Source organism: Psammomys obesus, unplaced genomic scaffold (assembly GCF_907164565.1).
Source record: "Psammomys obesus unplaced genomic scaffold, mPsaObe1.curated_primary_1811, whole genome shotgun sequence".
Lineage (NCBI taxonomy): Eukaryota > Metazoa > Chordata > Mammalia > Rodentia > Muridae > Psammomys > Psammomys obesus.
Window position 1 is genome coordinate 14,901,898 of NW_026592548.1, and position 18,270 is coordinate 14,920,167.

The following is an 18,270-nucleotide window of genomic DNA, read 5'->3' on the forward strand; positions in this document are numbered from 1 at the left end:
CCTCACATCTTTATAGCCAGCAGGCAGCAAGTAAGCTAAGAGCAGAGCCAGGCTATAATATTTAAGCCCCTGCCTCACCACAGCCTAATTCTTCAGCCTCGCTTTAGCCCCCGAAAATTCCACAACTTCCAATAATAGCACCATGAGCAAACAACCGAATGTTCAAACAGAGCCTGTGGGGACATATTCAACCTTAACATCAAGTAAATGTAGGACAAAAGCCTAACACCTCCGAAGCCTCTTTGTATCTGTCTTTTTCACTGCATTCCCAGCTTACCCCGCAGGTCAGCATGTTGGCCACTCATCCCTCTTAAGGCTGAGGCACAGGGATTGCTGGAATGCAAGAGAAGAAAACCCCCAAGAGACAGACAAATATCCATGAAGCTACGTAGGCTGTCCCCTAGAATGGCAGTAACTATTTCCCAAGGGCCACCATGTCTCTGGAAGCAGGGAGGACTTGCTTGGGTCACCGTACTGAGCTGTAGTTCAGACAACACTCAGCAAGCCCACACTTAGACCAACGCTGCTGAGCACACTTACATCAAGGCAGCTTCCTTATACATGCTTTTTGCTCCCTAACCCCATTCTTGCTCTGTTTAAGCCCAACACTCAAATGAGTCCCCCAGATGTGGACTTGGGGTCACTAGCTTCCTTTATATGTTTTCTTCCCAGTGTGGCCATGTTGACTACATCTGTTTATTATTATTATTCTCTTTAAATGGCCTAACAGGTAGGTGGAAGAGCCTAGCTTCACAAGGCTGATAGAACCCTGGCTTTTGTCTTAACTAGAGTTGCATCTTTCTTAAACTTTAAATCTGATGTTTCATCTTAAAATGGGCCTCTGCACCATGACTCCGACCTACCCTGTAATGTGGCCACTCTTGCTGTTTGGTCTGTGAGTACATAAATGGAGGAGTGTGGAGTGTGTTCTTTGGAGCTGGCTTATTTTGTTTTCATCATGTGTGTGATCAGGAGTTCACTACAGCGCAGGGAGTCCTCTGCACAGAGAGAAAGCAGACACTCTTCTAGAAGGTAGTAATAGGACTGAGGCCTGACTATCAGTTAGCTAATCCTACATTATTCCCTTGACAGGAAGAGGGTCAGGGTGAAGGTAGAAGTTGGCCAAGAATCTGAAAGGAACGATGGAACATGGGAGAAAAAACAGAGAAAGGGCAGGCTGGATGGCATTTGATTAAATGATAGTGTTTCTGGGATCAGATTTGATTTTAGATATCTTTAAGCATTTACTCAAATCAACCGAACTTCTTGTGCTTTGGGCCAGATCCATATAGGTTCAGTAATATACCCTTCATCCTTCCTTCCCCCCCAGGTTAGTATTCCATAGTAAATGTGTTTTGGGAATTTTTTTTTTTTTCAGTAGAGTTGCTAAAGTTTTTCTAGATGAATGATTTCATTTAAATATATAACATACACACTATGAAGTGTGTTACTGTTTGGCAGCCATTTAGATACGGTAGGATGGAAGGGCCCTGGGACTAGGCCCCTATCTCATAGAGTTTGTAAAACAAAGGACTGGGAAAGCAGGAGTTTAGTTATTGTCAGAAGAGTGGGAACCATGTCATCCCTGGCTCTGGAGGGGAAGATGACATCCAGGGGAGCTCATTAATGGATAGTCGTGCCAACCTGGCCCCTCCAGCATCGGCTTATAAGATGACTGCCCGCTAGACACCTTCTTATAAAGAAGAAAGACATACACTTTCTTTCTCTTATATATCAACCAAAATAAGTCTAAACAGGACGGAGTCCCTCCAGGAAATGGTGACTGATAGGTCTAGAGATACATTAGAAAATAATGCAAAGTCCTAAGCGTCAATCCGGACAATGGCTTCCTTGAAAATGCCTGCTTTCACCATTGACAAAAAGAGATACCATGGGCCTTCTACTCTACTCTGTTGCTCTACTCTGCCGAACTCTGCCTGTTTTCTACATAGCACTCTTTAGGTCTTAGCTCAATTCTTTCAATGAAGACCACAAGGGCCAGGAAGATGAGGGGAATCCAGATTAATATCTTGATGATATCTTTCGGTGTTCCCAGCCTGTTCCAATCAGATTTTTCTCATCTTCATGGTCACAGAGTCTCTTTACTTGGATTGATGTCATGAGGTTTCTTGCTCCTCAGGTTTACAACATCCCTTGTATTTGTGTGTCTGGGCTAGGCTGTGGGATTGCTCTGCTTTCCTATTTTGGGGACTATGTGCCTCAGATCTCTTGTCCTTGCTCTATTTGTATCTCAGGTACCTGTGTTAACCTAGCTCTGATGGTGCTTTCAGGCAGGGGTAGCAGTCTCTTCCTCGAGTCCATCTATCTATCTATCTGTCTATCTATCTATCTGTCTATCTATCTATCTATCTATCTATCTATCTATCTATCTATCTATCTATCTATCTATCTATCTATCTGATGGTTGTTGTTGTCAGCATAAGACCCAGCCGTAGCATGCTGCTTTCCTTACATTCTGTTCCTTGAATTAGCTAACTTTTTTCCTGTTTGGGTCAGGCTTGAGATGGCTACTCATCTGTTTATCTTCTGTCATCAAGGCTTCTCTATAAAAACACCACTTTTCTTACAAATCACGTATTTATTTTGGGGACTCCAATACACTTTCCTTCATTTTAGCTTCCTAGGCCCAATTTAATAATGTTTGTTACTCACTTCTGAAATGTCATTTTTCCAGGGACAGGATATCATTATTGTTGTGTGGTAAAGTCACTACTCTTTTATATTATATTCGTGAGATAACACCAACCCTCAGGAGGTCCCTTTGTTTTTGAGGATTTTACTTTGCATGGTATACCAACGGATACATAATAATTCTTCCATGGCCGATAGGCTCTAAGAGATTTTGTCTAGGATTTTTGTTTTTTTCCTTTTGGTTCTTCTCTGCCCTCAGCTAGATATTCAGTTCAATCTTTCCAGTTCCTTGGAGGAAGGAAGTCACACTGTATCTGGGAAGGCCATTCATACCTGTACCAGGAATTACAGGAGTACAGGGAAATTTCAGAGAAGGCCCATGGTATCTCTTTTTGTCAGGAATTGGGTGAGGTATGCTCTGCCCGATTCCTAGATTCTCCCCTGAAAATGGGTATGTATGCCCCAATTCTTCACTGGTATTTTAACAGTCTCAAATGAAAGGAACACCTTCACAAACTCCCTGTAAGGAACTCCCTGTCCCTTTCTCTCCTAGATGGGCTGCTGCCCTTTAGTTCCTCTCAGTTTGCCTCTTTGATGTATCATTCATAAGTGGAACAAATCTGATTCCCAAACTTTAAAAAGACAGAAGCTTGACTATTTTCTTTTACAAAAATCCCACATGGCCACAATATAATCAGAGAGAAAGAAGACAGGTTAAAAACAGGATTAACTTCAGTACTATTTAAAAAACTTACTATCCTTTGATTTTCATACAAATGATAATATATTTTGGTCACTTTCATTGCCCATCGCTCACTCTCACCTTCCTAGTCATGCTGAACCTCTTCTTCACATGTTCCCCTCTGGTCTTCATGTCTTACTTTTTTGTGAGCCACTGAGATTAGGGAGGTTTGCTTGTACGAGCACGCATGGGAGTTACCCATTGGAGCCTGGGGCAACTTAACCAAAGGCGATCATTCCTCACCCCTAGCAGCTACTAACTGCCAAGGGTTCCTCAGCTCAGGGCCCAATGAGGTCCTACCCCAATCATGATGGAATGCTGATGGGCACCATCTTGTACAAGTCACCCCTGTGCTGTGAGGCCATGAGGGTTGGCCATGCCATGAGCAGAAGGCAGTGTTTTCTGTGCCATTCTACAGTTAGATTTTTTTCACAAGTGGGCAAGTGCTTTATATAAACTGTGTTTGCTTTCCCAGAAGACATAGATTTATGCTAATCATGTAATTTGGACAAAAACATAGAAGCCCTCATAAATAAGGCTGAACATTTAGACTTCTTTTTTGTTTTGTTTTTTTTGTTTGTTTGTTTTGAGAGAGGGTTTCTCTGTGTAGTCCTGGCTGTCCTGGAACTCACTCTGTACACCAGCTGGCCTTGAACTCAGAGATCCACCAGCCTCTGCCTCCCAAGTGCTGCCATTAAAGGCCTGTGCCACCACTGCCTGGCATAAATAAGACTGAACACTCTCAACTGAGAGATACTCTCTCCTCCTGAGAAGCTGGAAGAAATAAAGCATTTAGCAATATCACCACCTACTGGAAATCTAGTCCAGCGCACCCCACCCCCACATTCACAGTCCTTAACTAATACTATTATATGTAATTTCCTTTGTTTGGATGTGCCCCCTCTAAGAACATGTTATAGAATATGGACGTGTTCCTGATCAGTGACATTTCACTACACATGACCTCAAGCAGATTAAGCAGGATTTGGGTAGTTTCTTTGATGATCTTGAGAACTAGACTGTTTTTTTTTTTTCAACATCTTTCCCAGATTTAAGAGCTTCCTTAGGATGTCAGTGCTACTGTGGGCAGACCCACGTGATTTTGAGAGACCTGGAATGACTCAAAGGGATGCACAATGCACAGTGGATTTACACAGTTGGTTCCTAATGCCTCATAGGACTTAAAACAGTCCTCATGGACTGCCAAGATGTGATTACAACACCTAGAATGACATGTGCTAATACTGAAGCCGTCAAGGCTCTTCCAGCACCCAATGCTAGAAAACAGGGCCTTCAGGACTAGCATGTTACTGTGGACTTTCCTGGATATAGCCTGCTATTTCCCTGACTTCTACAGAAATCAGCTTCAGCCCATGTGAGGAGCTGTGTGGGTGCCCTTTTTTTTTTTTTTTTTTTTTTTTTTTGATTCAGATCTTTTGTGGGAGAGAAGCACAGAGTTTAAGTCAACTTGCCTCTAGCCTCAGTGAATTCCAAAAGGCTCTTAGAGAATAGTGATCACAGACCCTGCTCGATCAACCAACAACACAGTAAGGATGGGTACAAATTACATATTCCAGGAGTTCTGCGGGGCCGATAATGAACTCCTCTTTGGACATGGCCGCTTTCCAGTACTGTTATCTTCTCCTACCATCATCAAAGGCTGAGAAATGACCAAGTGGCTTCATCTGATGCAAGTTAAACTGTTCAAAGAAGCTGTTAGTTCAAACCAAGATCTCAGTTTCACAACCTAGGTATGTATGACGGCCGTACACTTAAGAATCCATTTCCTTAACCAAGAACAGGCCAGGGCCCGCGGCACAGTGTTTCAAATATAGTGCTTTAAATGAGTATGTAAAGAAGGTTTCAGATTTGGCAGACACAGGCGTTAGGAAGGAGTGCTGGATAAGGAAAGCTGTGGTGCATGACACAGGAAGGCACTATTCACCTTTGTTTGGACAGTTTGCCCTCTAAAGAGATGCCCAAGTGCATGTGGCTTCTTCACCCAGCCAGTACCAGAGACGAGGTTGGTGAGGAAAAACAGCATTTGCCACCAAACCCACAGCTTCCTCGAAATCAGTCAACTCTGGATATGGGCAAAACTAAGCAAACAAGTAAATAACAAATAAATAAGCAAGCAAATAACTAAATAGCAGAAAATAACTGGAGAAAGGGGAGGCTAGGAGCTCAGCAGAACAAATCTCAGGTTTAAAAAAAAACAATTAGAAAAAGTTTTACAATAGAAAAAAAAATGGCCATTGAGCAGTAAGGAGCTAGGCTTTGATTCTGGGGGTTTCCTGAAGGCTCAGTGTATCAGAGGCTTGAGCACCAGCGTGTGGCACTGCCGGGAAGTGGTGGAATGTTCAGGATGTGGGGCCTAGCGCGACAAGTTAGCTTACCCTAAGACAGTGCTTTTGTGGGAGATTCTGGGTCCTCTGGCCTTTTTCTCTCCCCATTTCCCCACCACCATAAGGCGAGTAGCTGCTATGTTGCACCGTGTACCCCTTCCAATATGTTGGCTCGCCACTGGTCTAGGGACACGGACTGAAGCCACTAAAACCATGAGACTTGAATCCTTTTAAGTTGATTTATCTCAGGTATTTGTCACAGCACCCATAGGCTACTGAACATAGTGAGAAATCAGGGAAAAGAGATTCAAGGCTCAGGAAGTCAGGTCCTTGAAGCATAGGAGTCTACTCAAAATAGTTATTCCGGCCAGTCTCAATATTTCCATCTGCCATATGGGAACACAGCGTCAATGATACTTCCATTTTTGTAAGTGGCATATGTGTTTCTCTCTCTCCTCCTGCAAGTCTACATCAGTATGCACATCTCTGTATCAGGAGTAGGGCTTTTCACTTTATTGATTTTATTGCCAGCTTTATACAGGAACTAAGCTGTTTTCATCTGAAATAAATGAGCTTATCAGGGCACCTGAATGCGAATGTCACCGACCACCTGTTTCTGACCAGAGACCATCCCCTGTGGGAGAGCTCATTATCCACCAGCTGAATTTGTCATGCTCTCACTACAAAGTGAAAGGACACCTTTCGATGGTAGGAACAAGACAGGTGGGCATTCGCCAGTTCTGTGGGCCCATGGTTTAGGCAGTACATTTGCCAATGAGAAACAGGATCTCCACAGACTGCCCTTGGGGTTAGTGGGGGCTATTTATAGCTCCCGACACAGGAGGTTTCAGGTGGAGAATGGACATGATTATTAATACTCTGCAGGAAGGACTGTGAAGTCCCCACAGATACCATCTTACAGAACATGTCAATGGGAAGGGAAGCATGAAAGAAAATGGAACACATGATAGAAATTGGAATGTGAATCTGACTTCTGGTTGTCTGCTTTGCTAGCTTATCCATGTTCCTCTTTTTCAGCTGTGAGGTCTTTGTTGTCCATTTAGAAAATGGAAATGATTGGGCATTTTTGGGAAGCAGAGTGTTTTCTGAAGGAGAAATGCGCGGCACCCAGACTCTTCATGGTGATAACCTTCCCTTCCTCGTTTTTGAGTTATTACACCTTTAGATGTTGCCTGCTCCAGCCAGAGGCTGTGAAGAAAACACTTCTCGCGTGTGTCAAGCTCCTCACATGTCAGGGACATACTTTTTCAGTCTCAGCGTACCCTGTATCCCCACCTGGAACACTCACTGAACCCTGCCCTGACAAATGAGACTCATTGTTTTTGACCCAATTCTCATCCCACTTCTTCCATAGCTTTCTCTGATTAGCTACTAGGGAGCTCCCTGCTTTCCATGGACCTTTGGGTAGCTGTCAGAATCTTTTTCATATAACTAACCATATCACATTACCTCTTACTTGGTTGTTTCAGTTTCTCCAGACGGAGTCAGTACCTGCTGAGGCAGCAATCACTATGCTGTTGGAATTAGGGACCTTGTCTACTCAGAAGGGCATAAAGGATTACTTTTCTCTACTCTGCCTAGAAGGGGTTCTTTGTGCTCGTTCACACAAAGGCAGGGTACAAGCCAGCTTAAGTTCCCTTTCTCTTATAATCAATTCCAAACACGTGCAGACCAACTCGGCTGTCATGGACAGATACCACAGTTACTCCCCAAGGAGAAATACCATCTTCCCCGGTCCCCTGGATGGCACCATTCATCAAATGCTTTCTTTCAAAGACATTATCTTTCCTGGTCACAAAAAGCTGACACAGTTTTCCAGATGAAGCAAAACAAAAGGCATACTCTAAAGGAAACCAGAGAAAGACACTCAAATACAAATCAAACTCGGAGATAATTCAGCAACAACTGCTAAAAGCCCTAGATTCGAATGCTGTCAAAGATACAGTTAGGGAATAAAGGAAAGGGGAAAAGAAAGGCTGAAGGAGCTGCAAATTCTACAGAGAAAGTCTGCATAAGGCAACTATTGCTCCCTACTTACACCTGGGTTAGCAGAGGAAATAGAGGAAAGACGTGAAAGAGCAAAGCAATGCATGGTGCATACCAGGGCATACAGGTCCCCGTCGCTCTCTGCTTAAGAGGAGTCTCTGTTTATTTGGTTCATAGATAAGTCATGCATGTGGTCATGAAGGGCCACCTCAGAGAAAGGGTTCCTGCTCTAGACCATTTAGTGCCAGCCTTGTGACCTCAGCAAGGATCTCCATCTAGTTTATCAGCCAAAAGGAGACACAGTGCCACCCTACTCCTCACCTGGAAAATGTTCAGGCTCCACAGAGGGCCAGAAGGAAAAGGTGAGTAAGGCCTGTTCTCTACCCTTCCTCAGCTCAGCCTGCTATCTCCCACGGATGAAGCTGGAGACTAGAGAAGAGTGTTATCAAATGGAAAACATGGCAACAATGGAAAGCCCAATCTTCCATGACTTCCTCCCTATATCTAGCTCCATGCCCTGGGCTTTCCTAGCTTCACTTAGTAAGTGAGGGCATTTCCTGTGCTAAAATTTATCATTTTAGCTAAAATTGAAGAAGTCAGGGTTTCTAGGTTCTCCAGAATCACAAGTTTCTAGAAGATCACCATGAAGTAGTATAGATACAACAAAAGGATAAGAATATTGTAACAAGCCCTCAATGTACCAACTCCCCTACTTAGGAGAGAAAACACTGCACAGACTGCTGGCTAGTGGCATAGCCTTTTATCCCCAGGGTGTGGAAATGATGAATTTGGTGTTTATCATTCAGAATACGGCCATGTAAGGATGCCTGATGGGTGATAAAGAATGATTTACCACTGAAGCGCTCTCTTGCGAGTTCTTAGCTGTTAATGAGAATCAGAGCAGACAGTGCACACCAAAGGTGTTCCAGTCCAATCTGTACTTGCCACCCCTGCCTGGTACCCAGCCTGCGGCCAGGCACAGCTCGCTGCACTGAGGAGTCCAGTTTAGTGTTTACCTTGAGGGCCTTCTGCGCAGACTCACTGGACCCTATTGCAATCAGGTTGGGCCCAGCCATGCTGCAGAAACTCTTTAAATGCAAAGAGTCGGCCACGGGAACGGTGGACACCGCGTAGTCCTATGCAGACAAACAGAAAGAAAGACAAGTCGGTTTTTACTGCGTAGTCCTTCTCGAGACTGATTAAAAACTGCCTGAATCGGGCTTGCCCTTCTGAAGGTTGCCTGCCCTAGCGGGAAGCTGGGGAAGTGAGAAACCTGACTCTCAGGTATTGCCAGCCGAACCAAGGCTTGTAAGAAGGAAGCAGTTTCCTTCCAGAGTTGACTGTGTCACCAGCGATGCTGGCTCCTTGGCTGGTGGAACAGACTACCCTGGGAGGGTTGTTTGCATCCCTTGTGGATACTGGATCAGCCAGAGCCTCACATTCTCAGAGTGAGCAGCAATTCCTGGATGACTGTGTATGTGTGTGTGTGAATGTGTGTTTGTATCGCTACTAAGCAGTCTTCTGAACCATTCTCCCATGAGCAGTAAGAAGAGCTTGGAGAAAGGCCTATGCAACAGTTTGCACAGTTTCCGGTACACAGTAAGTACCCAGTAGAAAAGATCCCAGATTCTAGTCTCAAAATCACATTTTGCATTAGACATATCTGGGTCTCCAGACTTTTTGCTTGTTTCTTTTCTCTCCCTATTTTTTTATTTTTTTTATATTAATTACGGGTTATTTACTTTGTATCCCAGCCTTAGCCCCCTCCCACATTCCCTCCCAATCCCACCCTCCCTCCCTCCTCTCCTCCCTGCCCCTTTCCAAGTCTACAGATAGGGGAGGACCTCCTCCCCTTCCATCTGACCCTAGCTTATCAGGTCTCTTCAGGACTGGCTGCAATGTCCTCTTTCTGTGGCCTAGCAAGGCTGCTCCTCCCTCGGCCGGGGGGTGGGGGGGAGGGAGGAATCGATGAGCTAGACATTGAGTTCATCAGACTTTTTTTTTAAATGTGATTTTTGTCAGGAACATGTGCTGGTGTTTGTACGATTATGCACTTGGAAAAGCCAGAGGGTTTATACACTAACTTCCTTGTTCCTGAGAGAGCTCAATGGATCCTAATTATCAAGAAATTTAAATTTAATAGTCTTTAAAACGTCTAGTATATGTACAAATACTAAGAATAATTTTGTAAATCTGGTGAAATATAAACACAATTACTCATTACACACTGATTCAATGGGGCTATGAATATTTATTAAGCAATTACTCTGAGCCAGGCCTAAATGATCTTTCACCTACCTTAAAAGTATCAGCCAAGATTTCAGCACCTCGTTGATTTGTTCTTTTGGAAAGGCCCACAAAAAATTCTCTGCCTATAATAGATGGGATGGAACAGAGTGAGTTGGTGGCCCTGGGGATTGTACTGTTTCTTTATCCATAAATAATGGCCCTAAAGTATTGCAGCGTTCTCTTCTCCACTGGGAGAGTTCCACCAAAGAGACTCCTGTTCCCATTCCAAAAACTGATCTCAAATAAGTCTTTCAAATCCAGAGGTGGAAATCGGCACGGCAGTTTCTGGGAGCTTAGAGAAGGCACTTGGGCAGTGGTTGCGGAAGGACAATGGCGGGTCAGCTGTGGAGGATGAACAGTACCTGGCGATGCATGATGGTGGCTTCCCAGATATACTAGGGTGCTCACCGCCTCTTTATCGCACCCTTCAAATGGCTATGCATAGACAGTGCAACCCAACACTTATGTCTCAGGGAACACCTCAGAAGGCGTGGCAGAAAGATCAGAAGAGCCAGAGGAACAGGATGTCTGCTGCAAATATTTTCCAGATATGACGGGGATGCTATACCCAAGAAATCTCAGCAATGTAGTTCCAGGGCATCCAGTGTCCTCTTCTGGTCCTCACAGGCACCAGACACGCGTGTAGTACACAGGCACATACCCATACGCATGAGATTGTTAATAATTAAATCATTCTGGGAGGACTTGGGGGAGGGAAGTAATATGACCAAAACATATTGTATAAAAAAATTTTAAAAAAGTAAAAAAAAAAACCCAACAAACTTCTTTTCTTTTCCTAGCCTATTCACTTGTGAGAGAAACCAGGCCTTTCATCAAATCAACAATCCTATGTTCCAGATGTGGCTGAAGCCTTCCTGATCATTTAGCATTTACACTGTTCCTTTACTCTTTGTATTCTCAATGAAGCGGTAGTTTCCTGGGGATGGTTACGTTTTCTCTTTTTCCAGAGGGGTCCGTATGCTCATTGCTTCGCACAAGGCACAGATGAATGGTCACAAATATTTCAGTATGGTGGGAACAGAATGCTCAAGGGGGTCCAGTGACACTGGCCTAACTCCTCCAGTGTTTCCCCACTGAGCGCCACACAGCGCCTTTCGTCTCCATGGATGCTGTCCACGGACGCTCGGCTGCAGACCTACCCCTTTATTACATTTACAATTCTAAGAAGAGAAAAACTGATCTACTTGAAATATAATCCATAAAGCAAACATAGGGTAAATGTTTTCCCTTCTACAGCTACAGTAGAGCTGGTAGTTTCCAAACTTACAATGGCCACATTAAAAAGAAATCCATCATTATCTATTAATAAGTCAATGTTTAAATCATAACAGAAATTTAGGAAATATTTAGAATCAGATGGTATCAGAACTATACCAAACAGTGATTCTCACTGGGTGTGGTGGAGCAAGCCTATTACTCTAGTACTAGGGATGTAGAGGCAGGGGGATTGGGAGTTCAAGCTCATCCTCAACTGTATAGTGAATTTGAAGCAAGCGTGGGCTATATAAGACCTTGTCACAAACAAACAAACAAACAGAAAAATGATTTAATTAAATATTTGAAATCCATACATTAGAGAAATGTACATTTCAAAATTGATAAGATAAAATCTCATTTTATTATGTAGGAAAATAGAATAGAGTATAAAAAAAGACACTTAAAAGAAGGAAACAAAGACAAAGGAAACACTTAAAGCATTCACAAAAGCTAATATCGGTCCTTTGAAAAGATTAATAAAATTGACAGATTTCTGGAGGGGGAGGGAACTGAGATGGGGAGGCAGGCACAAGCATGACAAATGGAGTTTGAAGAAACATTAAGAGTGATTTTATAACCAACATTTTGAAAACTGAGGTAAAAGAGATATAGTCAGAAAATGGGACTTAACCAATATGGGCCCGGGGAAAGCCACAGTAGGGACACAGTCATAACAGTAACTGAACCAGGCTAAAACTCCCTACTAAGAAAGGGCCAAGAACTGTTCATGCATTTGCCTTAGCAAGCTGAAAGAATACACAATATAAACTGTACTGATTCCAGAGACAAGAACAATAGAAAGCATCCCTGAACACCTCATTAATTATTATTAATTGATTGACAATACCCATTAATTTATATAATAAACTAATAAATGAAATAAATAGTTGTTGATTTATTAATGATAATTATTAATTAATAATGAGCTATACATTTCTGTTATTAATAGACGGTATTACCAAAGCCAGATGAGGGAAACAAGAAAGAAAAAGTGTAGGCCACCGAAACAAAAGCTTTAAATATATTAGCAAACTAAATATAACACTGTATAAAAAAGTGAACAATAATGGATTGATTTTGTCTCTGATATGTAAGACTTATCACGTATCAGGAAGCAAAAGTGGAGAAGGAAAGCCATATAATCGTGCTGAAGCAGGGAAAGGGTTTAGCCTATAACCCAGAATTCAAGTGTTAGCCTTACAGAATATAAGACCCTGAAGACATATTCAGGAACAGGCAAAACAGCGTTGGAGGCAAAGAAAGACAAAAGCCAAGGAGCACCCACACTCCACACCATCAGTGAAGTGAGTAAATATTTGGTGGTATGGCCCACAGAAACTGTTACATCTACCAACTTACGTCAAAAGTATAAACACCACACAGGGACTCATATAGTGGATGCCACAGCAACAGAAACACAAAAGGGCAACATTCAAGGCCATATGCTGAGAAATACATACACCAGGACAAACGTTAAAGATCAGGAAATAATCAACACAGCAGTAAAGAGAATGGCTTCCTGAGCCTGGGAGTGGGAAGAGACTGGGATGAAGGGGGAACATGGGGTTTCTGTGGTCTGGGCAGGACTCTGCTTTATAAGCCAGGGGTGGGCATGCCTACTTCATTACTAGTCTTTAAACAGCATGCACACCTTTATGACTCAGTTATATGAAGTCTATATTTCACAAAATAAATAAATAAAAGGGTAAATTGATGTTATCTATGCGAGGGAAATGGGATGGAAACAACTTTTTGCCAGTCGCTGCTTGCATGACTGACAGATTTCCCAGCAGGAAGCGGGATTGGAAAGTAGCTCTCCTTCTGTCCATTTCCTGATAAATTATTAATGAAGCCTTGACTCATGGAAAGAAGGGGCAGAGAGCACGAGAAAGCGCCTCAGATTCTGCTACTTACCCAGCTCTGTCTGCCTCATTGAAAAAACCGAGGGACAGACTAGCATACAGTAGGAACATAACTTACGGTTCGTGAATTTTACACTTACGAATGGGAAAAGCGGCAAATTTTATGTTTAATCAAAGAAGAGATGGAGGGAGGGATGGGGGAGAGAATAGGGGTGCAAGGGTGGAGATCAGAGGATGGGGGAGAGAATGGGGGTGCAAGGGTGGAGGTCAGAGGACAGCCTTGCGTGTTGGTCCTTGGACTATCTAGCCACCTTGTATAAGGCGGGGTCTGTCTCTTGGTCATGGCTGTGCAAGCCCGGCCAGCAGCCCCAAGCTTCTAAATTCTCCTGTCTCCATTCTCCATCTCACTGTGGATACCCTGGGACTACAGATACGTGGTTCTTTTCCTGTCTAATGTGGGTTCTGGAGATAAGAGCTCAGATCCTCATCCTCGAGTAGCAAATGCCTCACCCACCGAGTCATCCCCCAGTCCTTTACCTCAGTTTTGAATAAAAGAAATCTTAAGGTATTCACTTACTGGATGAGGTCTTAAAAAGGCTCACACAGCATCCGGGCTAAGACCCCATGTGCAGTGAGGCAAAGGCATCAGGCTTGGCCTGCTGTGGAGAGAATGTTGACCAGAGGAAGAGAGACCTGATACATGGTGTGGCCCGCACTGGGGGGGAGTGTTAGCCTGTGTGAGCTGTTCAGGTCGTTAACTCACTGTAAACATACCACCTTGTTTATGTGGTGTTTTGAAGGACATTCGAACCTGTTCACCATAAATTACATTACTGCTCACATATATTCTGGTAAATAAAAAGTGCTGCATTGTAGGGAAGTGTGATTTACACATCTAGTTTTCCACAGAAGGCCCCCCCCCTTTTTTTTTTTAAAGGAAACAGACTGCTGCTCTGGTCTGTCAAAAGAAAGTACTATCTGTGAGAGGCCTGAAGACTCTTCTGAGAGGATTCTACTGTGGAGATTCACACAATAGCTGAGATGTTTCCGGGCACAACCAGAGCTATGAATATATCATCAGTTCTCTTGACACCTCTCAATCAATGTCCGGTGGGCTCAAGGTACACGCAGCCCAAACTCCAGAGACACAGCCAAACTCCCTAGCCTGTGTCAGACAACCTCGGCTGGGCTGCACAGCAAACAGCATCATTGGACACTATTCACCAAAGCCATGGTTCGAATATGGCAATGGCTCCAGCCACAGGCATGGAAGAAGACACTAAAACGTCAGAGTAAAGCTGCCTCCTCTTCCTCCTCCCACTCCTCTTTCTCCAGGAACATTCATTCAATCTGAACATTACTAAATCAAGGCATTTTCTAGATAACAGTGGTGGCACCAGCTAGACTCAGACTTATTCCCAGGAAGCCTGGTAGTCTTAGCAGGTCACATGAGGCTTCTTCCTCTGCTTCTCCAGGGGCCGCGTCTGCCTGTGGACTATACTGGTTAAATTCTTTGACACCCTAGGGGCAAGCAAAATCTCACTATAAATTAAAAATTCCAGTAATTATCATGCCCTTGAGTATAACCAGATGAGTTTGAAGATGGAGATTTTACGTAATAATCCATCATCATAAAGAAGTGGAAAGGTTAAATGCTATAATTATTGTTTCTGTAGTAGCCACCTTATAAGGATTCTGGTTAGACCAACAATAATATTAACATTTGTATTTCAATGAGTTATGCTGGCATAAAGTCAAGTCAATTTGCATAGAAGTTTAGTTGAATTCATCTTGCCATCTGGAAAGAAATTATTTGTAAATGACGCTAATTTTGAATTAAGAACCTTTTAGCACAAACCCAGTATATGGTTACACAATGGAAATACAATGCAACACATAAACCCAATTATAGACAAACATGCTACATGTCCATAATATTCCTGTAAAGAATAACAGTTCTGCACACAAATGTTCTGGTAGAAAAGAGCTGCTGTGCAAGGAAGCGTGAAGCGCATCTAAACACTACTGTGGTTATCCCCGTGTGGCAGGCCCGTCTTCCTCCCTCACTGTGACTATCTGTATGCTTTTAGATCCCTGTGCTTAGTGTTCATAATTTGACGATTAAAGAAACACGCTGAGGAAGCAAGCGTGAACAGGTATTAGAGCAGAAGACCAGCGAGCGCGTACCTGTGAACAACACGTCTCCGCCATCTAAGGTTGCATTCTCATCTTTCATCTCTACTATGTTGAGCTGAAGCTTCTCCAGAGCCTCTTTCATCATGTCAACCTGGTGAAAACAAAACAATTTCGCGTTAATGCCAACCACTCCCTGATGTGAAGAACCAACTCTCCGTAACTTGTCAGCACGAAACCACATTCCTGGTGGTACACAGCCGCCCGCAGCCGTGCTCAGACCCCCACACGCACACAGTTACACTCGTTTGTGTAGATATGGGACTGTGTGTAGTACAGCTATACAGCAGATGGCAGGGTCAGTCAGGATCACTTCTAAGAGGAGAAATTATTCGCTAGGAAGCACGTGTTTAAGGATTTGGGTGTGGTGGCTCAAGCCTGTAATCCCCGGATTTTGGAGGCTCTCTGAGGCAGGGCTGGGGAGGTGAGTGCTGCTGAGAGTTTAAAGCTAGCCTGGTTCACAGAATGATACATTGCCTCAACGTTAAACAAAATCTATTTACTTTTCCTGTAGAGCGGTGGTTCTCAACCTTTGCGATGCTGCAACCTAGGAACTTTAATAAAGTTCTTCACGTTGTGGTGACCCACAGCCATAAAAGTATTTTTGTTGCTACTTCATAAGTGTAATTTTGCTATTGTTATGAATCATAATGTAAAAAAATATGAGAGGCAGGATATCTGATATGTGACTCTCGTAAAAGGGTCATGACCCTCAGGGTGAGAACCAGTCTTGTGGCGTAAGATTAGCCATTTTCTTGCCTGAGAAGGTTAAGTAGTTAGGGCTCTCACCCAGTTCTTTTGTCCTTGCAAGAAAGTGCAGGAATTAATTTTGAGCCCAGGTGAGACGGTCAAAATCACGAACACTGATAGTACTAACGGAAAAGTGACGGCAACTCGGTATTTCAGTCTAGATGGAAGACAGTCATTAGTTTCTTTGAAATATTTTCTAAAATGCCATGCACCCAAGGCTTCTCAGCTATCCTGTTGTTAAAATTTATATTCATGCATGTTTTCAAACTTAGTTCCCTAGACGTTATTAACAAGCACAGTCACTGTCATCAAACTATCGGAAAATGCAGTTCAGGGACTCCCTGGCTCTGGCCTCATCCATCGTGGAGACACTCTGGGCTGAATTAGAAAAAGAGTAATTAGAATTACTGTTTGGGCTTACTTTATTTCTAATTTTAAAAATTATTCTATTTTGAGACAGCATGTCACTAGGTAACCCAGGCTGGTAACCCAGAGAACTAGTGACCCTCATAGTATTGGGGTTATAGGTGTGTGCCCTCTGTAAGCTTATAACTTAATTTACATCCCTCCAGCAGCTCAGAAAAAGCAATTTTTATATTTTTTATATTTATCTTATATATGCATAAATATATTTATTTAAAGGTCTGTGCAACCTTTAAAATAGTAATCATCTATTAAGAAGAGGTGAACAGGGATATGAGAAAGACAAGAGGTCACAGCACACTGGGAAGAACAGGCATTCCTGCCAAAATGCTGAATACACAGGGTAGGTTGTCTCTGAATAGACATCACTAGAGGAGTTGCTTCTCAACTAATAAAAATGTGGAAATACTTTGACAATACTGACATTCATGCATTCAAAAACATTACAGAGGGGATAAAGGAAAATAAACACATCACCTCATCCTTGTCCGGGAACTCATGTTACATTTCCACACACCAGAGTGACTCAGAACAATAAAAACGATTTCCATGGATAAAATTGTCTTTATATAGTAAATACATCCAGTGACTGCTTTCACCAGGAAGGGGAACCGTCATGTCAAACAAACAGGAGCCAAACATTTACCACGAATCATGAGCCTCTGAACCCAAGTGCACACACACACTCATCCGCACACCAACACAGCTGCACATACACACATACACTCAGTTTGCTCCTGTTGTCAGCATTAGCGTCTGTGGAAAATTCACTGAGTGTAACTACAGAGGGCATGAGAACCGAGCTCGGTTTCCGGGTTTCCATCGCCGACACTCCTGCTTCTGGCAGAAGTTAACATTTCAATAACTGGGAATTTGGCAGCAACACGGATTCCGCTGAGAAAGCTTCTGTGACGGCCCAGCATCTCAAGAACTTTGTTCAAGTTCTTGAGAGTTAAAGACAGAAACAAGGAAGGCGCTGTCACTTTCCACTGGTCTCTGAAACACTTCCTTCCAACTTCCAAGTCTGGTGTGTTTCAAATTTGAGGGTTTATTTTCTCCTGGTTTTGAAAAGCGATGGGTCAGGATCATGTAATAAGACATTATTATTTTTCCCCCGGAAACACTAAGTGCATACATAGGGTTAAGGAACTGCTGGACATTAATGATAAAATAATGCTAAAGAGAAAATGATTTTAGAGATTAAATATTGTGGTTTCTTAAACACGAAACCAGGTATACTGGCATTATATTAAACCTGGATTTTGTGCAAGCGCCTTCTAAAAAGTATTCTGTTGCTGTTTTATCACCAGTCGTTTGGACAGGTTTACATCATACATGAAGATGGTGCTGAATTACTTTCAGGGCCAAATGCATGCATACGAGTTTAAAGAACTTTAAACATGAAATAGACAGTTTTGAGAGGTATAGGGCTGTGTAGCATCAAGCTGGGGGTGCTAACTCCAGGGGGGGGGGTGTCTAACAAAACAGAAGAACTGAGCCCTGCAGGCTGTCCCGAGAGAGCTGGATGCTACTGGCTGTCCACTGAGAACTGAATTCTCCCGGTACAGATTTCCAGGGAAGCACGAAGTCTCCTACAATAGGCCCAGCACGTCCCTGACACAGCAGCCTGGAGCAAGCCAGCTGCCTGGGCTGTTAGAACATGAAGTGTACTGACAGAGGGGGAACTTTTATAGGAACAGATCCAACCATGAACCTTCAACAATCTGCT

General features: G+C 43.2%; 1 protein-coding gene across 2 annotated transcripts in view; it reads right to left on the bottom strand.

Annotated features, from left to right (window-relative positions):
- Ddah1 (dimethylarginine dimethylaminohydrolase 1) overlaps positions 1-18,270 on the bottom strand; it is a 131,668-nt gene that overhangs the window by 24,116 nt on the left and 89,282 nt on the right. For both annotated transcript variants that reach the window (XM_055614362.1, XM_055614363.1), the window contains exons 2-4: positions 15,363-15,462; positions 10,045-10,118; positions 8,763-8,882 (exon numbers count right to left, since the gene is read on the bottom strand). In XM_055614362.1, coding sequence (XP_055470337.1) covers positions 8,763-8,882; positions 10,045-10,118; positions 15,363-15,462 — 294 coding nt within the window. The remainder of the gene's footprint in view (positions 1-8,762; positions 8,883-10,044; positions 10,119-15,362; positions 15,463-18,270) is intronic.